Genomic DNA, 22,197 nt, shown 5'->3' with positions numbered 1-22,197 from the left:
TCCTGCTGGGTGATCTTCTGGTTCCAGGCTGCAGTTTGCATGTGTGGTAACAGCCAGCATGGGAAATGTCCAGTCAGTCCCACAAAAACTAATTTAAAAAAGATATTTGGAGGTGGCCATAGTATTTGTTAACCATTGTGTTTATGAAAGTGGAAGGGACTGACAGAGAAAATGATGCTGGAGGATGTGCAAGTTAGCACAGGACACAGACCCAACCTGTGGAACTCCCTGAACTGAAACCAAGCATCCCAAACCCAGGTATTCATCAGTCAGTTGTTGCAAATTTGGGATTATCTCCTTGACAACATACAGCAAAATCTCTGTTGATGTGACTGGGACTTGGTATTTCACAAAACTCCTGGGAGGCTTCGGGCAGGGGTTGGCTCCGAGTCTGCACTGAGAGCACAGCAAGCGGGACACATGAGCAGCCTCCATCTGAGGAGCTGGAACTTGGAGCTGGAACTCGCAGCTGGAAGGAAGCAGGTACAAGCCTTGGCTGTTCTCTGTGTCCAAGCAGAGGGCTGGGTGCCAGGAACACAGGGATTTAATCCCTGCACTAGCAGTGTTAGTTCAGCGCACTTTCCGTAATCCATTCTTAAGCACGAGCCTAGATGTGGTTTGACACCTTGAAAAATGTGTTCACTGGCTTCCCTCAGCCCAGCGCTCCCTCCTGTGTCCTGCCGGGGTGGAGGAGAGCCAGGAGGAGGAGGAAGAGGCTGCAGCCATCCCTGCAGCACTCGTGTTTCCAGGGCAGTGGTGCTGCACGTTTCCTGCAGTGCTTCCAAGGAGCCTGGGATCCTTGGACAGAGCGCGGGCCGTAAGCGCAGCCTGTCCTCATCCTTTGAACAGCTTCCCACCTTTGTGAGCCTAATCTGCAGAGGACATCCTGCCTTCCTCTGGCCTGAGGTCCCCATTGCCAATTAAAAAATGAAAGGGATTCAGGGTGGGTTGGGTGTTGCTGGTCCTTACAGAACTGTGCTGTTTTCTGCTGGATTTAGGATCTTACTCCCCAGCGACCCCATTTAGGATCCTGGAGGCTGCAGGCACATGGCACAAGGTTTCCTTCATCACCAGCTCAGCAATTCTGAGTTTTTTCATCGGTAAAACAAAGCAAAAAGCAAACCTGGTCAGCTCCATCACTTCACAGAATCTTGGAATAGTTTGGATTGGAAGGTGCCCATCCAGTGCCACCCCCAGGACACCTTGTGCTATCCCAGGCTGCTCCAAGCCCCATCCAAGCCTCTTGAACACTTGCAGATATTGGTAATACAATACATCTCCCAAGCAAATGAAGTTTCATTTCCTTGGCACTGTGGTCATGGAAGGGAAGGCAGGCAGACATTCAGGCCATGCAAACTTCCAAAGAGAAGATAATGAAGAGCTCACAGAGTTGCTTAAGCAAGTGAGCTACAATTTGGAATAACTTTAGTAAAGTTTCTGCTTTAGAAGGGGCAGGAGTTTCTGGGGAGCAGGGCTGAGTTATTTGGGTGGCTCTGTGTGCTCAGGTGTCTCTGAGCCATTCCAGAGGGCATAAATCATGCACTGAGTCAAAGCTGAGGCAGAACTCCTGGGGTTTAGCCCAAATATATATTCCCTTTTGATATATCAGTTCAGCATGAGCACATTCAGAAGTAGGTGGGTTCCTGACACCCTTGAGTGAGGTTGGATGTAATACTCCTATCTGGAATCTGGTCTGGGAAGAGAAATCAGACAGACCCCGTGCTGTTGCCTTGTCAGGCTGAACAGTTTTGCAGACAAAAATATAAATTGTGCCTTAATTTTCCAGTGTAGGTGCTTTTTTGGCTTCCCACGTGAGAAAGGTTTTAGAGCAGGGTGGTGTTGGTTCCCAACACGTGTGTGAATTGGCTGTCCCTGCCCTCTGGAAGGACAACTGGCTGCATGTCTGTCTGCTTGGGTTTCCTGGGAGTGGCACAGATAGCTCATAGTTTCATTCTCATTTAAAATTAAAGCTGATTTAGTGAGCAGCATCTGGAGACAAATATTATTCTCCTTAGGGTAGCTCAAATTCCTCTTTGGTGAGAAACAGTCTTTTAAAGCTGTAACTTGGAGTGTCTTGTCTCGAGGGTTGAATTATCAGTGCCAATCTGGCCTAATACTTTTTAAGTCAAACTTCTCCAAACAGCATTTGAAACCTTAAATTAAAACTTCTTTCTTTTATAATCTGCAAAGCTCCTTTCTTGCTACAATCTGCACAGTTCTGTGACTTAAATCTCCATGAGATGCTTTGCAAATGTGGAAGCCAGCATTCATTTTACACCTTTCATAGGGATTTTGTAAGTGATGTATTAAAGGAAAGCAATGAAATATTCTCTTAGGCTAAGGTCTTTAAAAGTATCTAACAGAGTAAGATGTCTGAGCACCACTGAGCTTTACATTCAGCCCTTGAAATTAATCTTTCTCACTCCTGTGTAATATTAAATCTGATTAATAGCTAATGCATCAGCTCCATTTAAGATGCACATCTGTTTGTGTGTATGCACAAAGAAAATATTTATGTCTAAATTCTTTCTCAGGGGCGTTTAAAATTATTTTCTACTGAATTGAGTAAGGTCATCTGGCAAAGCCGAGCAGGTCATCAATAATTAATCCAAGCAGGCAGAGCTGAGTCTCAGGGTGCTTGCAAACACCCTGTTAGACTGGAGAGTTTGGCAGAGCAGGGGCAATTCTCAGATTTTTCTCAGAAAACAAGCAAATGTGCGTTTAACTTTGGAGGGGGAGAGGGAGGCTTTGCTTTTATTGGAAACAGCTGTGCTGTGCTTGCACTGCAGCGTTTGGTGTATCCACATGTACAGACAGAGCTTCTGGTCCCCCAGTGCACCCCAGCCCAGCCAGGGGCTCGTTGCACTGACACCCCCAGGCCTGGCATTCATGGCTCACTTGAGTGTGTGCTCACAGCCTGCAGGAGAACAAGGGCTTGGATTTATCTCACTAAACTTTACCTAAGCTTTATGGAAAGTTAGATTCTTTACGCCTAACTCTGGCTGTCCAAGAACTGGCTCTGGGGTATGAGCTTGTCATCTGGTGTAAATAGAGTTAGTAGGGAAAAGAATCGTCTCTTCCAGAGGTTATTTCCTATCCAGACTTGTTATCTAAGAAGCTGGGATGAACATGGGATGAATAAGAAGGGGGAAGAAAGCTGTTGAAGGGAAGCTGAGGGATCTGGAAAGGGGCTCAGGCTGGAGCAAAGGAGGCTCAGGGGAATTTTCTGGCTCTGCACAAGTCCCTGGCAGGAGGGGACAGCCGGGGGGATTTGGGATCTGCTCCCAGGGAACAGGGACAGGAGGAGAGGGAACGGCCTCAGGCTGGGCCAGGGCAGGCTCAGGGTGGATATCAGGAAGAATTTCTTCATGAAAAGAACTGCCCAGAGCAGTGGTGGAATCCCCCATCCCTGGAGGGATTTAAAGGACCTGTAAGTGTGTAACTTAGGGACATGGGGCAGTGGTGGCCTTGGCAGTGCTGGGGAGCAGCTGGGCTCAGTGATCTCAGAGGCCTGCTCAGCCTAAGTGATTCCATGGTTCTGTGTGCACCTTCCCCTTTCCCTCTGGAGTGCCCTGCCTGTCCTGAGCAGGAGACTCCTGAAGAGGTTCAGGTGACCAGCCTGGGCAGAGCATCTTGTATTTGGACAGACAGCTCTGGGTGAAATGGGTCTGGGCCAGCCTGATGGGAAACCTCAGGTGGCTGAGGGTGAATGTTCACCTCTGCAGCAGCAGAAGCATTTTGTGCTCTCAGATGTTCATCTGTTTCATGTTTCTGTTTCTCAGATGTTTCCTCTGGCTGTTCTGGTTGGCCTAACAGAGTGCACTGAACAAATATTACCAGTGCATTCCACCACTGTGTAAGATGGATTGAAGTGGTTTCCGTGGGGCTGAGGATGGCAGTCCCTGATGCAGTAACTCCCTTCCACCTGAGTCTTCTCAGGAGTCAAATCCAGCACCCAGCACCCAGCATGGAGCCAGGCTTTTGAGCCTTGATGCCTTCACCTTTGGATTCAGGGTTGGATGGGACCATGGCAGCTCAGAGCCCACAAGATACCTGGATTATGGGCAGAGAGGAAGGGACCAGAGCCCCTTGAGGCAAAAGGGACTGATTGGGTGTCCCCCCATCTGTGCCCACCAGGTTCCAGCTCTCCCTGCTGTACCAGCTGTCCCCAGGACACGTGTGCAGCTGTTTTGGGATTAGCAGGCTGGGAGCCAGTCCAAAACCAGATCAGGCATGTGTGCTGCTCCCTCTCCTCCACCATAACGCTGGTATGCACACTTTTAAATGCCTGGCCCCTGCTGAACTGCTCTGGCTGTGCAAGATGAGAGAGCTCTGCAGCTTTGACAGGAAAATTGCTGCCCAGATGCTGGAACACCAGTGCTCTGCTTGTTTAAATATTTGTTCAAACCAGCTTGACTTTTCAGTGCATTTTTCCATGAGGGATTTTGGAGGTAAGGGGAAGAAGTCAGTACTGATAAAATCTCATGCTCTGGTGTAATGACATGAGAGCATTTAGCCAGCAGTAGCCTCTGTCCTGACAGTAGTGCTTCACACCACATCTTCCCATCACCATTCTGCCTTCCTTCGTGCCCCTTTCTGACTGTATAGATGTGTGTATGTCCTCTCCACAGACTTTCAGCACTTCTAATCTCCAGAGCTCTTAATCTGGCATGTTCACCCGTGCTGGGTTTGCTGAGAGAGAAAATAAATAGGGATGAGTGGAGGAAAAGAGCTGCTGTCATCCCCTTCCTCAGTGCTGTGTGTTCAGAGTGGAGGGTGCACTGCATCCTGCAGAAATGCCAGGAATTTGGCTTGCTCACAGGTTAATTTGCAATCACCATGAGTAAATGTCATGCCTGGGGAGAGGAGTCTGGGAAATACTTGTGCTGACTCTCTCCCAAGCTTTTTATGTGAAACCCATGGAGTTTTGTTCCTGCCAGCCTCCAGCTCCTGACCTGTTCTCTCACCTCTCTGGTCATTTAACTTCTTTATTTTGACAAAGTCCTGCTTGCTCTCCCTGAACCTCTTCATATCTGTGGTTACAATCCCCATTTCCAACTCATTCCTTGCTTCCCAAAGTGATGTCCTGCACCAGACCATGGCAGTTTATAAAGATCTGGTGGAAAACCAGCTAGAGGAGAGTGCAGCAGGGACACCAAGCACTCCTCATGCACCTCTTTCAGCACTACCAGTGCTCTCAACACCCTCTTCTAAGCAGCTATTTCTGGACTTGTGTATCTTGGTTAGAGCATCTCCATGCAACCAACTGATTAGAAACTAACAAATTCCAATTAAACACTTCCAATTAAATTTTCAGCACATGTATGTTTGAGAAGTACAAGTGTTGACCCCAAGAAATGTATTGAAATGAAGAAAAACAAGGATCTGGGGAATGGCAACCTTCCACTGCCTAAAGGTGCTGCAGGAGACCTGGAGAGGGAATTTGGACAGGGCATGGAGTGACAGGATAAGTGGGAATGGCTTTCCAGGGCCAGAGGGCAGGGTTAGATGGGATATTGGGCAGGGATTGTTCCCTGTGAGGGTGGGGAGGAGCTGGCACAGGTGCCCAGAGCAGCTGTGGCTGCCCCTGGATCCCTGGCAGTGCCCAAAGCCAGGTTGGACAGGGCTTGGAGCAGCTGGGACAGGGGAAGGTGTCCCTGCCCGTGGAACAAGATGATCTCAAAGGTCCTTTCTAACACAAACCATTCTATGATTCTGTGATTTCTAGCATTTGGCAATTTAATTTAACTTTATTTTTAGGTAAACTATGCAGAAGGAAAACTCTCTATGCCTTCAATCTTAGTATTGTCCACCTGTTGAGATATTTGACCTGGAGAAGTGGTGGACTTAAGCTGGTTTATTCTGCTCAGTTAAAACTGCAACAGTTTAACATAAATGGGAACAATTAAGTCACGAGCCTACAGACTTCCTTCAGGTGTTAGCAAACAATTTGGCTGTAATTTCTACCTGTTTGTGGATGCTTGAATTTAAATGAGTCACAATTAAACACAATTAGCGGCGTGTGAAGTTCTGGGAGGCAAGAAAAGAGCAGTGGAGGATGCTGGTTTGCTCTGACAAAGGTTTGCTTTGCTTAGAGCTCTCCAAAATCCAGTCTTTTAACCACAGAAGCCTCCCTTCCTATCTCAAGGATCTGTCCATGACATGAGAGGGTCCAGGTATGGGGTTTTCTGGAGCTCTGGGAGCAGCCCTGGGTGCTGTTCCTGACTTTGGTGCAGGTTTTTCTCCAATTGTATGATCAGGAAATGTGCTTTACAACCATCCCTCAGCTGTCTATCAGGGACCTGACAGTGATTTATCTGAGTTTTCAGTACCAAACTGATTAAATTGCATGTTTCACAAAAGAAAAAAAAAAAAAAGAGACTCACTCATGGCACCAAGTCTAATTATTGCATCTTTCCAAAGCAAGCAGCAAAGGTTACAGTGTCTGTTTGCATTCCTCATAAAGAAAACCTTGTTAAACCCGGTCTTGCATATCTTACAGCCCTGGTAAGAGCCCCTGAAGAATATACTGTCAGGAGAAATGGTCTTAGGCTTTTTTATCTCATTTTATGGAGCTGGTGCTGTTTAATCAGGGCAGGGAGTTGGTGGGAAGTCTTAAGGTGGCACAGAGCTGCCTTGGTTAAACAGAGGGTGAGTTGTGGGGTGGGATTTGCTGTGTCTCAGAAATTCACTTTGTGCCTTGCTTTCACCCTGCTTGGTGTTTTTCCTACCTACCCCCATTTCTAAAGGGCTGTGTAAGAGCTAATTTTAACTTGTGATACTGATCAGGGCTCAATCAATCCCCATCTGCTCTCACTCTCTCAAGTCAAGTTTCAGCAGGTCTCAGGTTGAGCTGGGCCCTGACGTTGTTTCCATCCCTGTGACCACGACTATCCAATGCCAGCCACCTCCACTTGGGCTTTTATCTGTTAAATATTGTGCCCATGCAGTAACCCAGCTGTTTCCTTTTAGTTCCCCATGTGTTTTGCTGGAGAAGAGCACAAGTGAGGTGTGTGAAGTTTCCTGGGGGAGGGCCTGGAGCTCAGACATCCCCTCTCCGCTCCTGGTGGGATGGTTTGCTCCCAGCTCATAGAGACTGAGTCACATTCCACATTCTGTAGGTCCAATTCCCTTTCCAGCAGTGATTCCCTGTGACAGTGCCATTGGAACTGGCTGACAGCCCCATCCAATCCCCTCTTCAACCCACAGATCACTCCTGGAATCCCAGCTGCTGTGGGAAACAAATGAATTAAATCAAAGTCGGTGGGTTTGGGGTCATCTTTCTGTGTATCACGTTTCCTCTGTATTTGCTTCAAAGACTGCTAATAGTTCCTGGAAGGACCAGGCAAGCCAGCATAGATCCCTTCATCCCTCAGAGATGTTCAGCTGCATCTGTGTGAACCATCCCAGGGATTGCACAGAAGTTGGAACAACTCAAGACCATTCCTGATAGCTGAGTCTAGGCAGGGAACCCAGCCTGTCAGAACAGACTTACCCAGGTGGAAATCTGACTCACACAGTAAGTGAACCTTGTTATTCTTGCTGATACTTGAAATCAGCCCCTTACAACTTGGTTTATGCTTCAGCAGGAGGAAGCCATCACTTTCTAGCAGGCAGTAGTTCTGAAACTGGAGTTTCCCTGATAGCTGGAGCTTCTCTTCCCAAGTGAAGAGTTAAAGTTGCAGAGCTGGTTTCCTGCAGCACCCTGATGTCTCCAAGTGCAGTGCTGATCTGGACTAACCACTTCAGTATGGGCTGAGGGTCTGGCTCAGAGCACAAGGGGCCACAGAGCTGCTCAGCTGCTGCAGCCCTGACAGTGATGAATGTTCCCTGGGAGAGGAGGATGTTCAGTCATCTCCTGAGGAGCATTTGATGGACACGAGTAACTGGAACCTCAAGACCACTGTCTGAGCTGCATCATGTTAAAAATAGTTGATATTGTTCATGTGCTGTGATGCACTGGTCCTTTTGGGTGGCTTTTGAAGAACACATTCTCCTAACAACACCCATAAGGACCAGGAAGGACCACCCTGGATTTTCTGTGCTAAGCCACTCCTTTCCCTGACCCCTTTGTATTCCAGCAAGGTGGCCACCAAAGGCAGTGCACAAGTGTCACATTTCACAGTGCCATGGCCAATTTGGGCTGGAAAATCGTGTGCACTTCCAGGCCGTGGTGCTCAGCCACTCCAAGCAGTCCTGCTTTACAGGAGAGAGTGTTTCCCAAGGCTGTAGTTGATTTTTCACAAGTGAGTTTGTGCACTGGCCAGGAGTGCTGACAGCTCAATGTTCAGCTGCAGTATATAATTTTCTGTCATTTTGATTTATGCTCTTTTCTGCAACCAGAGCCCCATGTGAGAAAAAAATCGGAAGGAGTCTGTCCTAAAGTTAGCACAATGCTAACTTCTTCAACTGACCTAGCAAATTAAACGTATTTTTAGATGGGTTGGGTTTTTTTTTAATTTATTTCTGGAATATGAAAGAAGAAAGCATTAAAAAGTAACCTTCCCTGTCAGTTCTGTGACCTGCAGTTGCCATGGGGTTGTTGTCACTGAGAGAGAAAAAGCTGAACTGGGCCCATGAGACCAAGATCTGCTCTTGGCTCAAGCTTCCACCTGCACCCAGTGACCTTGTCCAGGCAGGCTCTGATGCATCAAAGCAATGCCCAGGACATCAGGGCTGAGCTCCAGAGCACTGCTTCACCTCAGGGCATCTTAAAACTCTCAGTGGCTGGTGTTCCTCTTTGGAAAAAGCCCAAATTCCCCAGAGAAGAGGCTGGAGTTGAGCCATGGTCTCTGCTCCCTCTGGACAACAGAATAAGGGCTCATCCTCCAGCATCTTGGGTTTGCCCAGAGGTTTTATGGCACAGCTCTCTTTTGCCTCACTTCTGGCACCCAGACTTGGGCTCCTGAGTTGTTTTGCTGCATTTGGAGTTTTGTTTCTTGGCACTAAAGTTTAGGGATTATTGCTTGCAGTTCCCTTTCGTCGGATGCTTCAAGAGCAGCTCTGAGCCAGAGGGGGGAACAAACCCATCCCTTGGCTGTTTTTGTGAGCCACAAAATGCCTGTGAGACAAAGGAAGGGGCCACATGAAACAGGAATTGTGGTGGCACTGACAGGGACAAAAGCTCCACGCACAGCCCTAGGATAAGGCAAGAGAGCAGGGAAATGTGCTTATTCCAGCTCTCTGCTTTCCTACGGAGTTCAGACAACTGGATTTATTGTGTTTTAATATTAACTTCAGTGGAGCCAGGAGTGTGTTGTGATCCCATGGTATTTGGGCAAATGAGTAAAAAAAACTTTATTTCATATATATATATATATATATATATACACACACCCCCTTTTCACAGGATACATTAAGTGTGTACAGGACTTTTCCTTGATGACTGGCATTTAGCAGCTGAGTTACAGATGGATTTCTGTGTAGTCAGCACAGATATTAATCACAAAATCCTTTTAATAGATCAAAGAGTGCTGTGTAATTGAAAATTTCTACTAGAAGCATTCGTTTCAAGCAGTTCTTAAAATTTTCTCCTAATGTGTAATCTAGGAAAGGAACATTTTTCAGGGTTTAAAATGCAAAGAGAAGTTTTGTTCGTTGCTTTATTTAGTTCTCTGCTCAAATTAGGGATTAGTGACAAGAAATTGATATTTTACTGTATGCCCAAAGTTATTTTTGTGTTCATCAAAGCCACTTGGTTAAATCAGGAGTGAGCAATAATTACCACTGAAGGATGAAGGAAAACACTGGATTTTTACTTGCTTTATATGTGAAGGTTTTTCTCCATCAGCAAACTCTTTCAGTTGAGAAAAACTTAAAAACCATCATAATTATTATTCCCATTGCTCCCTAGCCTTGTAACAAGATAGAATTTGGATATTTAAAGACCCATCCACCCTTTAAATAAGATGTAGAGTCTGTTTCATGGAGCCTGGTGCTGGGCATGGCTTTGCAGGTGACACAAAGGAAGATGAATATCAGTTGAAAATATAAAAATATTTTATTTTTCGTAGCTCATAGCACAACTTTGCAGCAAGTAAAGCCTCAAGCAGATATTGTGGGCTTCCAAAAGAGGCCATGGCTTTGTGAGGAGCTCATGGGCTTGGACATGAGGAGCACGGCTGAGAAAAGAGCAGGAAGGAAACAGCCCTGGGGAGCTTCAGTGCTGGGACTGAAGAAATGATTTGGTGCTTGTACAGACAAATGCTCACCAAATCCTGCACATCATTAATTATAATAATAATAATAATAATAATCATCTCTCTGCTTCCCCTGCATCTGGTGGGAAATGCATCTTCCCCACCAAGAGGCTGTGCTAAATAAAGGTTTGTCCTTCCCAGGGAGCAGGAGAGGTGGGAGGTGGACATTTGTGCTCCCATCTCTTTCCCAAAGGAAGGTCATTAAGTGTATAAAATACATATGTTTTCCCTTCAGCAGCTGTTGGGTTTCTCAGCCCAAGAGCCATAACGGGACCATGAGGTTTGGAAAATTTCTGCCTCCCACATCTGCCCCCCTTCCCACCGGCAGTGCAGCTGAATCAGCACAATGGGATTGCAGCTGTGCCTCGTTAGGCCAGCGCTGCTAATGAAGTATTGGCAAAAAACGCCTTCAAGTCACTCTGCTTTGGGGTGGTGCCTTGGTGGAGGGTGAGACTGAACCTTCTTCTGGTGGTGTTTCAAACATTTCAACATGGTGGGTTTGCAAGAGATGGTGGTCCTGCAAAATGAAACCCTGGCAGAACCTTCCTTTTCACTGAAGTGGTGTGAAGACTTTCCGTGCCTCTAGGATGAAAGGGAATTGTTCTTTTCTCTATCTATTTCTAGATAAAAACTGTAGGAGAATCATGATTTGCAATTTTGAGGTGTCCTTACAACAATCCCTGTCTGGTGCTGCTATTGCCTGGATGCAGAAGGGCCATGTAAAATGCAGTACATTGATTTGGATTAGTTAATTAACTAAGTGGAGATTCTCGGAATGAGAGAAGCTCATTTGCATGAAGGACATAGGATCCACCTAGGCATGTGGGAAAGAAAGGGTGTGGGAGAGAGAAAGGGGGAAAATGAACAGAAGAGGGAGGAATATGAAGCTCAACTCAACTGGTGTTGTCTGGGCTCTGTGGGCAGCAGGGTGACCAGGACATGGGACCTGCTTGGGGCCCTGCCCTTGCTCAGCTGTGCCCTTCTGTCTCCTTCCAGGCCATCAGATGAAAACCACCCCGAGGTGAAGCCTGATGCCTATGTGAACAACCTGGCTGAGGCTGTGGACATCATCCTCCAGCATCTGTAAATCCCAGCAGGAGCAGGGGTGAACCTGCAGCCTCTCCATGGAACCACTTCATCCTTTCCCACCTCCATCTCACATTAACCCAGCCCAGCCCTGTCCAGGGCGCCCACCTTCCCAAATGTTTCATGTAATGGCACTAAAATCACCTCCTCTCTCATCCAAGGGAGCACCAAACCTGCTGTGCTCTGCAAGTCTGGAATGTCCTGCCCTTGGTGCCTGTGAGTGGCTTCAGCCTCCTCTGGGTGATGCTGGGGGCCTCTTTCCCCTTTTAATCTTTGCTCACACAGGGAACCCAGCCTGGAGGTGGGAAACTGGGAATCTGAGCAGGCCCTTGTGCATGGATTTACCTCTTTAACCCACATGTCCTGTGCCTTTTGGGGTGCCTGAGATGGGGTGGGGGGTGTCCTTGGGGGCTGCTGGAGGCCACCAAGCCCCGGGGCCCTGTGTGTGCCTCGGGTGGCACAAAACCCCTGGGGAGGGGGACAGCCCTGCCTTGGCAAGGCAGGAACCGTGATTCTGCCAGGATCAGCCCTGGGTGAGGGCACAGGAATCCAGTAACACATCAGGGAATAACTGAGCCATCCTGTCAGGAATAAACCCTGTCCTTTGCATCTGGCCTGTGTGTTGTTGTGTTCAGTTGGACCAGCCCTGGCAGTGATGTTTGCAGGACCTGAAATGCTTTTCCTTACCTGGAAAAGGCCATAGGACTGGTGGTCTTTGCCTTCCCTCTGCGGGTGGGGTCTTGTGAGCAGCCATGGCTGTGTGGGAGGGGATGTGGGTTTATCACCTCTCCCCTTTAAAATCCTGGATGTGCAGTCCCTGTGCCAGGGAGCTGTCAGGGCTGTCAGACACAGCTCCAGCTGAAAATGCACTTTTCACAAGGGCATGTAGTGATAGAATGAGAGGGAATAGCTTCAAAAGGGTAGGTTTGATGGGATATGGAAGAAATTCCTCACTGTGAGGGTGGGGAGACCCTGGCACAGGGTGCCCAGAGAAGCTGTGGCTGCTTCATTCCTGTAAGTGCCCAAGGCCAGGTTGGAGCAGGGGCTTGGAGCAGCCTGGGACAGTGGAAGGTGTCCCTGCCATGACAGGGATGGAATAGGACGAGCTTTAAGGTCCCTTCCATCCCAAACCATTCTGGGATTCTGTACTCACTGAACATCCCCTGGGACTGATCCTGCTCCACATGCCTGCTGAGAATCTACAGCACCCAGCTCAGCCCCCTCCTGCTGCCAGGAGTGCTCAGCACATCCAGGGCCTGGACAGGCATGAAATTTACCTTTTTTTCCTAATCAAAACAAGGATTTTTAAAAAGACCTGCTCCCTGCCTCCAGGCATTGCAGCCCTTCCCCAGGGATTTTGGTTTCTCTCTTTTGTCAGTTTTGCAGTGCAGCTGTTGCAGCGTGTGTGGTAACACCTGGCCGTGCTGCACCTGGTAAGAGCATGAAAGGGGCTCAAAATGGGTCAAAAAAATGAAAAACTAGGGGTTGTTCCATCAAGTCCTCTGCCCACCCTCACTGACACGTGGTAGTGTTTGCAAGGGTCACCTTTTAGAGGCAAAAGTCCCCTTTTAATCAAGATATCAGTAGTTCTGTACCCTCTTGGGCTTTGGGCAAGACTGTTTGGGCTTTAACCTGCTTCAGATCTCCAAGGGATCATGGAAATCATGCAATGATGTTTGTGTTACATATATTTAATATATATCCATACTCTCAGGCAGCATGTGCTGGCCATTGTCTACATTCAGCCACTGCTCTCTGCATCTGCAAGCAGGAGGTAAAGGATAATTGCAGCTCTGGTTCCAGCAGTCCCAGCAGCTGAAGATGACCCTGCTCACTGAAGGACACCAAAATGATGCTCCCTGTTTCTGGAGTGTTGCTGGAACACTTGTTTTTCACTTACCAGCTGGCCCTGGAGCTGCATATGTCCCCCCTTGGGGACAGCAGGGGAAAGAGGGCTGGGAATTAAGTTCTAATAAAATAAACTACATCTGGGAAAATGACCTTCGTGCAATTTTTTTGGTCTGTTTTTGCATCTTTTATCCTCTGGGTAGTGGTTCAGCCAAAGTGTATGGTACTGTCAGCATCCACACACATGGAAAGATGCTGTAAACCCTGGTTAAACGTTCAGGCTGTGATGGATCACTGAGAATTTCTTTTTTATCCCCTAATTCTTCCCTTTTTGTTCTGTTATACTAAGCCTATCACTTCAATCTGATTAAGTTTAGGCAGATAAACATCCTGCCATCTGTCATGAAACTTTTTACACTGTTTGCTTGCTGGAGGAAGTGCAGCCCTTTTCCTTTTTGGGTTACAAAGGCTGCAGGGAGATACTGCCCCGTTTCCCCAAGAACTTATTTAATACCCCCATGTGCCCTTGGCCTGCTGTGGGCTCTCAGTTTAGATTTGAGATGAGATTTTATTTTTAAGAGGCAGGATATTATGGTTGTCCTTAAACACAAAGAAGGAGGTGCTACTTGGCACTTCAATTTGCATTTTGTTGTTTTTATCTTTGGCTGTGCTACAGCTAAATGACTGCCTGGGGGCTGGGGGGAGGCATGGGAGATGTCCCCCCACCATGGGGAGGGTGCAGCATGTCTGTCTGCACGTGAATATCAAAAAATGTCCATTTTCTTGTGCAGCCCATGGCTGGAACCCCCTTCCTACACAGACACCCCAAGGGAGGGTCCAGGTTGAGGGATTTCCAGTCCCCCACCCATTCTTTGGGACATCCCTTCCCAGCACCTATAGAGATGTCAAAGAGGTGCAGCCAGGAAAGGAGAGGAGAGGGTTCCATCAAACTCCAACCCCATCAAACTCCAACCAGTGCCACAACCCCCAGGCTCAGCGACGTCCCCAACACCCTGGACCCCACAGACGCGCCGGGCCACGGGGACAGCACAGAGAGGCGAGACACGGGACAGGGGTTATTGAACCAGGAAGCTTTATTTACACAGTAAAAGTAACAAGCAATTTCCTGAGATTGAGCTGCTCTAGTGCAATCAAGTCATGGAGGGGGCAGGAGCAGCCTCCTCGCCCGCCCGCGGAGGGGACACCTCGGGCAGCCCCTCCCGGGACACGCACGGCCCGCGGCGCTTGTGCAATTGCCAGCGAGACTTGGCTACTACAGGTCATAGCTCCAGAAGGCTTTGTTTTTTATTCTTCTTCCCATTTTTTTCAGTTTTGTTTTGTTTTTTTATTTGGCCATCCTCTTCTTTTTCTTTCTTGAACACCGAACCCACACACGCCGCAAAGCACTGCTACAATCCTAGAACATCCTACGTCAGTCTGTTCGCCTGGGCAGCCAGGAGCTTTAAACAATGCACTTGAAACACAACTTTATTGGCCAAACAGGCTATGCTAGCACGTGGAAAAATTACAATCTATTTTACAAACGCTTCTTTTTGTTGGTTTCTTTTTTTTTTTTTTTCAATGTACTCTTTCATAGGACAGGCTCAAAGAGCTACATCTGCAAAGCACACAGCGAACTCTGTGTGTGCCTGCTAAGACTTTCTGTGTTAAAATCCTATTTTTTTTTCAGGATGAAGAACCTTTATTGCTGCTGCCACAGCTTTGGTGTCATCCCAAAACAGCTGCTGCCCAGACTGGGTCACACCATGGACAAGCCACTGAGTCCCTTCACAATAATGAGCCTATTTGAGCTACCTAGCAAGGAATAACATCCCTTGTCTGCATATTACTTTAGTATCACATTCTGGCAGCCGGCAGGGGTTTGCCAGGGGATTTGGGGGGTTCCCAAAGCATCTGTGTAATAGGTGAAGTCCTTTACAAACCAAGAGCAAGACCCCCAGGGGATGCCCTGCTCTCCCACTGCATAGGGGACAGATCTCCTGACACCAGGGGAGCAACGCCACTTCTGACTTTACAATCAACAGGATGTCCCCTGAATCTGAGGCACATACTATATTATATTCAATATTTTTAATTACTTTATTTATATATATATTTATATATATATATAAATCCACAAATGTTTTACCTCTACAGAGAGAGAGAGAGAGAGAGAGAGAGAGAAAAAAATTGAAAAGTAAGGCTTTCTTAAACTGAGAATAAGTACGTGAAATCATACAAACCCAACAAAAAATACCCAACAGAACATCACCGTGGCCTCAAAACTGTCGCTAACTGTAGTCTGTGCCTACGCCAACGTGCCCAGTGTAAGGCCATGACTCATTGGAGAAGCATTTTTAGTAAGGCAAACGGGTTGTGCTGAATGTAAACTGAATGCTACGGCTACGTCCAGGACAGCTGGGCCGTGGCCCTTTGGCCACCAGGTCCAGGACAGCTGGGCCATGGTCCATTGGCCACCTTCCCCCTCTGGAGGGTTAGCATGGCACCAGGAGCAGCCCTTGGAAAGAAAACAGAAGCCCTTAGGAATTCCAGCCCTGGGGATGCCCACCCGAGAGCCCACCCGGAGCTCTGCGGCGGCAGCCGGACGTGGATTTGGGTGAATTTGCCCTTTGTTGCTCAGCTGAGGAGGTGCCTGTGGCCAGCGGGAGCTGTGCACCCCGAGACCAGGACGTGCCAGTGGTGGGGAGGGAGGGATGGATGGAGCATCAGGAAGACTCAAAGCCAAGAACTGTGCTGTGAGGGTGCCACTGCAGGGGCACGGACAGAGGGGCAGCAGCCTGGGAAAACACTGGCATGGCTGGACCCTCCACAACAGGAGGGATAAAAACTAACCCAGGATATATTTTCTTCTAAGTGATGCAACAAGCGACACTTTAAAAAGCTGGAGGGCTCCCCAAAATGAAAAGACATCCCTGTCATTCCCTCCCCGAATATCTGGGGCTTGTCCTGCTTGCCTGGAGGGAGTGGACACGGCCACAGCCACCAGCAGAACCTCAGCAGTGGCAGGACAGGGGTAACAACCGATGGGTTCCACTGTGGTGGGAGATGCCACACACATCCCAAACCACTGCAGAAAAAAGTGCACTAACATAACCAGAAACGATGGATGAAACCTGTACCAGCAGCTCTCAGCCTTTCTGAGTTATGGACCCTCAAGGCATTGCCAGTGGGGTGCTAAACCCCCTTAAAAATGTCCTGTCTTCAACTGCTCTTGGTATCAATGGTTTTTCTCTTTTCTTGCATTTGCAAAGCTCAGGAAGTGATCACTGAGTTTGAAGGAACCAGCAGAAGGAATCCAGAAGATGCTGGAAGCCATTTGTACAGCTTTCCTAGAGCTTTAAACAAACAATAATAAAAAAACCCCAAAAACAAAACCAGATGGAGAAAAAAAAAAAGTGTCCTTCTAAACCTGTTAGCGAGTGGACAGCTTATTTTTAGCAAAGAGAATTCATATCGTACAAACATAATGGTCACCACTTTATCTGTGCTTAAAAAAGGCACAGGAAGAGGAAAAGCTTTCAGTGCTGCTACCTGGATTTTCAGCCTTTTGCCAGCTGACTTTGTCAAGTAACCCCTCCACGACGTGCCTCGGGCAGGCAGCCCTTCACAGTAAAGCCAAAAAAAAAGAGGGTGGCAGCCCTGCCCTGGGTAGCAAAGTGGGCACAGCTGCTGGTAAATGGGTGAACAGTCCAGCCCTGCTCAAAACAGGATGTTGGGAACCCAAATGAGGGTGGCACTGAGCCTGAGTAGGGTTTTTTTTTTCCCAAAAGAGTTGAGAGAGGGGGCTGGGAAGAAAAAAAAATAGGGAAGGAAGGCATTTGAGCATCTCCATGCAGCACCCAGCAAGCACTGCTGCAGATGCTGCCCTGCATGGACCAGGGATCTGTTTAATTCCTCATCAGGAAAACTAAAAACAAAGGAGTAAAAATCCAGCTCTTGCCATTATTAAATCTAAGCAAAACTCCTCACTTGTGATTTCCTTCTCACGGCACTGCCAGGGACATGGGGAGTGAGGCGGGTGCTGGGGCCGCAGGGGATGTGGCCAGAGAAAAGGAACCGTGGCCACCCCAGCGGCCACCAGCCAGTGTTTGCAAATCTCAGTATTCTGCTTTTCCCTCCCTTTCTCCAGTCCCAGGGGTGGTGGTTTCTCCTTGTGCACCCCTTTCTGAACTAGCACAGGTGGGCTCTGTGGGAGCATGGCCAGCTCCATCAGCTCCACCCCTATCCTGGCAAAAGCCATTTACTCGTGGATCCCGAGTTTTTGGTGATCCCCGTGCCCGCTTTCCCTGTGGGACAGGCACTTTCCTCCAACTGGCTGATCTCTGGCTACAGTAGTTACAAAGAATTTCAAGATTTACACACGCATGCACACGAATTCCTCTAAATACCTGATGAAATTTTGGCAAAGCTGCTTCATCCCCTCCAGCTGGCAGGAAGGGCAGCAGTGACAGAATCCCACAAACTCGCTGGACACGAGGAGCCCTCCCCGGCTCTGCTGGCAGCCCCCAGAGCCCAGGGCGAGAAGAGCTGCTCCCTCCTCAGTTGTTCTCTATCTGCTCGATGTCTATCTCACCATCCAGCTGGAAGAGGCTCTCGGTGCCCGTCCCACCGCTCCGCCAGGCCGCCCTGTCCTCCTCCTTCCCGGCGCTCTCCTCCTCCTCCTCGCAGGACAGGTCATCCCTGCTGTTTGGGGCACGGGGTGGCTCCGGGACCGGGGTGCAGGCGGGGGTCCTGCCCGGCATCACCTCCGGGGCCGTGGGCCACGGCTGGGGGCCCTGGAGCCGCTGGGAGCCGTCCTCGGCCGTGGTGCTAAGGCAGGTGAGGCTGTTGAAAGTCTGGCGGTTCTGCAGAGGCAAGGAGAGAGAGGCAGCTGAGGGAGAGACCTGAGCTAGAGGGGAAATCCTGAAGCTGGGATAGAAGTTACACCAGCTGAGCTAGGAATCTTCCTGACCCCAAACCTGAGCTCCCTCAGCCCAACAGAAAACAATCAGAGCAGCAGGAACACTCGGCAGGTCCCCAGGAGATGGACAGATGCTGTAGCCCCCCACCTCCCCATCCATGGCAGGTCCTGTGGCCCCGCTGCCTCTGCAAAAGGCAACGGCATCAAAAGCAGCCCCATCCTGCCCTGGATCAGCCCCATCACCATCTCCATGCCATGCATCACCCAGCTCCACATGTAAGGTAGAACAGTGCTCACCAAGAATGAATTATCATTTCCAACAACTCCCTTTATTAGCCAAGAGAAACTTCAACCCTCTCTTTAAGTAGCTGGAGCTTGTCTCCTGCTAAACCCTCCTCTGTGATGGCTCATGGCTGCTCCCCTCACTAAAGACCAGGCGAGCACAGTTGTCTGTTCGCTGAGTTTCCACGCCTGGTTACCTTGGCCAGAAACTTGATTTAGTTTATGTACTGTCACGTCTTCTAAACAGCTTCAAACTCTGAGAATGACAAGGAGCATGCAGGCATTCCAAACCCTCTGGAGCAGAGCACGCAGAACCTCCCAGGTTTGCAGTCTGGCCACAAGCACGCTCACCTGCCAGGGAGTGCCTTAGCCCAGGCTGGTTTTTAAAAGAGTAAAATAAACCCTGATTACTGAGTGCCAACAGAAATAACGAGGCCATCCTGGTGGCAGAGTGTGTGCTCCGAGCAGGAGGAGACTGAGGAGGATCTCAGCAGCTTGTGGAGTTTCTCATCAAGCCAGCGTGTGATGGTGTGGTCACTTCCCAGACATCTGGCCTGGACACATCCCATGGGATAGGCCTGAATGGGAATTCAGTAAATACCTGGGAGGAGGCAGCCCCCTCACTAGCTAGAGGTGTTCACCTGCTCCTGGTCAGTGCTGGGTCCCTCATGACAAGAGGGGCTGGAGAGTGCCCAGAGAAAGGGTCTGGAGCTCCAGGAGGGGCTGAGGGAGCCAGGAGAACTTGAGTACCCAGCAGAGCATTGGGGACACAGAGTGACAGGGCTGCTGCCTGTATCTGCTCTGGCTGGCCCAATTCAGGAGCAAACACACAGCCTGAGACACAACCCTGCTCCAAAACATCCCCACTGGCATTCCCAGGGAATTAGGCACATCCACTTGAGGGCTTTTGCATTCAAATCCACCAAAATAACTTACCCTGGGCTGTAAACAAAGGAAGATCACCCATTTACACAGCCCCTGAGGGAGATGAGGGGCTCTGCATCACACCCCAACCAATTTTTAACAAATCAAAGGGCCTTGTGATGAGTTGGACCCATGGACCATTGCTCAGAGGCTTTGAGTGCTGCACTATCCCATGCACACAGTAAGAAGAGTCATTGCAGAGGCTTCTCTATCTAAACAGAGAAGTTCCTGCTGCCCCAGGAGGAGTTGGCCACTGCCCAAGCTGGGGGAAGCTACATTTTGCATGGTCTTCAGTCTCTGAAACCTTCAAAAACCCACAAGCCCCAAGCCTGTGTGAAAAAAAGGGCATTTCTTCTCTAATTACGCAACTGCACCCAGTCCTCACGTCATCCTGGTCATATTTTTGTTAAATCCCAGCCGTGCCTCTGTCCTCTGGGTGCTGAGCATGCAACAGCTTCAAGCAGAGAGCTGTGCACTGTGGTTAATGGACAACTCATAATTACCACTGGAGAAGGCCCGAGGACATAGCAGAAATATTTTCTAAGCACTCCACAAAATTTGCAAGCATATTTCCAACAGTGATTTAGGCACTTGAAAAGCCTAGGTCTCCTGAAAGTCAACAGCCCTCTCAAAAGTGAAAATCCTTTCTACAAACAAAACTATGGCACTTTTGGGAATGTTCATTTTTCTCCTTCTTAACTGAGCTCATTTCCTGGATCAGGCACTTCCCAGGGTTTGGTAGCCAGGTGTGGACATGCTGGGCTGCTGCAGGTGGGATGGAGCATCCTGAGAGGATGGGAGATGCTCTCCAGTGCATCAGAGGAGATGAGTGATTCCTGTGGTGGCCAATGAAGGAGGATGCAGACTGCAGAGTAACTCAACAGGTCCATGGCACATTCTTCCCATGCAAAAGAAAATCATTTCCAAGCTGGGACATGTCTCAGGGAACAGCCATGAAGTTACTTGACTTTCAGGGAAATTTTGCATTTTATGGGACTTTGGCAAGACAACCAAGCCAACAGCCTCATTTTCCCTGCTCAAATCCACACATGCTGCAACCCTTGAGTCATTCCAGGGAATGCAAGAGGATGGAAAACCCCTTGCGATGGTCCCAGTGCTGCCGGCACCGCGGCAGCTGCTGCTGGAGGAAGGCCACGTGCAGAAAGTGCTGGGCAGAGACGCTCCCTCTGAGGCAGATTTGACAGCTCAGAAAGCAAGTTTTCACAGGCACTGGCTGCCACAGAATCCCACAGCTCATCTTGCCAGAGGCTGGGGTCAGGAGGGCGGCCCCAGGATGGTGATCACCAAGCCAGCCTTCCATGGGCTGGCTGTGGAGCAGAGGTGGGTCAGCCACCACCATCAATGCAGCGTCTGTCTGCAGCCCTTCCAGAGTTCTTTGCTCACTTTTTATTTATTGGGTGAATTTAGCACGTGCTGAGGCGCTGAGCTGGCAGAACCAGGCAGTCAAGTGCTCTGCTGATGTCAGGAAAGAGCAGGTTTGGTGACACAAAGAGGTGCTTGCTCCCCATGGCCAGGCAGCCCTGGGCCCCTCTGAGCCCCTCCACAACCTTGGCCTCCAGATGAAAAAGGGTACCAGGCACCTCAAATCCTGGGAAATGTGGGAATCCAACACAGATGGCTTTTGGGAGATGTTTCTGGCCATCCTGACTTCACCCAGTGAGCACCTGTAACACCCAGACCACCTTTACTGACCACAAGGACCCATTTTTGACCATTTGAGGTGCTGGTTTTTCTTCCCCCAACCCTTCCCAAAGCTGCTTTAGTCCAGCACACTGACCAAGCCCTCAGAGACAAAATGAGGTGTTGCTAATGGAAGTACTTGAAAAATCGTCTAAAAATACATAAATAATAAGTTCTTGGTCACTTGGAATAAGCTGCAAGGTTGCTCCAGAACAAAGCCCTTCTTCCATGCTGGTTACCAAGCTCGGGCTATTTCTTTTCCCCCAGGGTCTCATGATGCTCCACACAGCGCAGGGACCAAGGCTGCAATCAGAGAAGGCTGCAGGAACCGACTCATCCCTCACCTCCATCCATTTCCTCAGGTTTTCCCTCCCCTTAGGCCTGGGGCTGGCAGCTGCAGAGCCCCGACAGCAAGCTGGAGAAATCCCTCAGCAACATTCCTCCCTCTGACTCTTCCCGTGGTGAAACACCCAGCTGTGAGCTCTTCCCCAAAGCACATCCCTGCAAACAGGGTGGCTCTACCAGAACCGATATTAGCAGGACTGTGATCCCTGCGGTGATCACGGCTTTTGCTCAAACACCTTTTTTTTTTTACATTTTTTTACTTTTTCCACCCTGCCAGGTGATTGCCACAATTTTCCCGGGAAAGGTGTAACGCTACAAGCTGTCAGCAGCAGCGGCCCTACCTCCCAAGCTGTCATCACCTCCTGTTAGCACACTGGGCTACAGTCGCTTCAGAAAGCTGAAAATAACCCAGTGCCAGAAGGGAAGGGGGAAGCGGGCAGTGAGCTCCAGGCAGGAATGATGAGCCCCTGCCAGTTCTCCCGAGCCAGCAAAGTCACCTCCACTGGGGATTCTCTGCCTGCTTCAGGTTTAAATCATTCTCTGAGGCAAACACCTCCTGTAAAACACCTTCAGCCTGAGTTGTTATCTTTATAGCGTTAAATAGAAATGCTTTGGTTGTTCGCATCACGGTAAATCCTGCCGGGTGTTTGTGCCGGGGAAAGCGCTCGTCCATGCTGCCGAGGAGGAGGGAGAGGTGCTTGAGGTTGGAAAATGGGTTTGATTTGGTTTTTAAACTCTTCAGAACTTCATTATGGCAACTGCTGTGATTTGGGCCATGCACACACACACACGTCACTCGGGTTCAAAGCTCTGCCCTGCTTTTAAGGCACCCACAATCTTCTCCCACTCCATGCCCAGGCTGGTTTCCTGGTGAGTGGAAATGGAGGGGAC

The 22,197-nt window shown here is 49.1% G+C and overlaps 2 protein-coding genes across 3 annotated transcripts in view; one reads left to right on the top strand and one right to left on the bottom strand.

The window, feature by feature from the left end:
* The window catches only part of LHPP (phospholysine phosphohistidine inorganic pyrophosphate phosphatase), a 71,076-nt gene extending 59,182 nt beyond the window's left edge, over positions 1-11,894 (top strand). The window contains exon 7 of the mRNA XM_086899190.1: positions 11,196-11,894. Coding sequence (XP_086755316.1) covers positions 11,196-11,286 — 91 coding nt within the window. The 3' untranslated portion in view covers positions 11,287-11,894. The remainder of the gene's footprint in view (positions 1-11,195) is intronic.
* A 2,789-nt stretch (positions 11,895-14,683) lies between these two features.
* Positions 14,684-22,197, bottom strand: part of FAM53B (family with sequence similarity 53 member B) — a 43,931-nt gene continuing 36,417 nt past the window's right edge. For both annotated transcript variants that reach the window (XM_086899450.1, XM_086899449.1), the window contains one exon: positions 14,684-17,998. In XM_086899450.1, the coding sequence (XP_086755576.1) occupies positions 17,693-17,998 (306 nt within the window). In that variant the 3' untranslated portion in view covers positions 14,684-17,692. The remainder of the gene's footprint in view (positions 17,999-22,197) is intronic.

This window comes from Cyanistes caeruleus, chromosome 8 (assembly GCF_971803275.1).
Source record: "Cyanistes caeruleus chromosome 8, bCyaCae1.hap1.1, whole genome shotgun sequence".
Taxonomy (NCBI): domain Eukaryota; kingdom Metazoa; phylum Chordata; class Aves; order Passeriformes; family Paridae; genus Cyanistes; species Cyanistes caeruleus.
The sequence above is the reverse complement of the archived record's forward strand: the minus strand, read 5'-3'. Positions and strand labels throughout refer to the sequence as shown.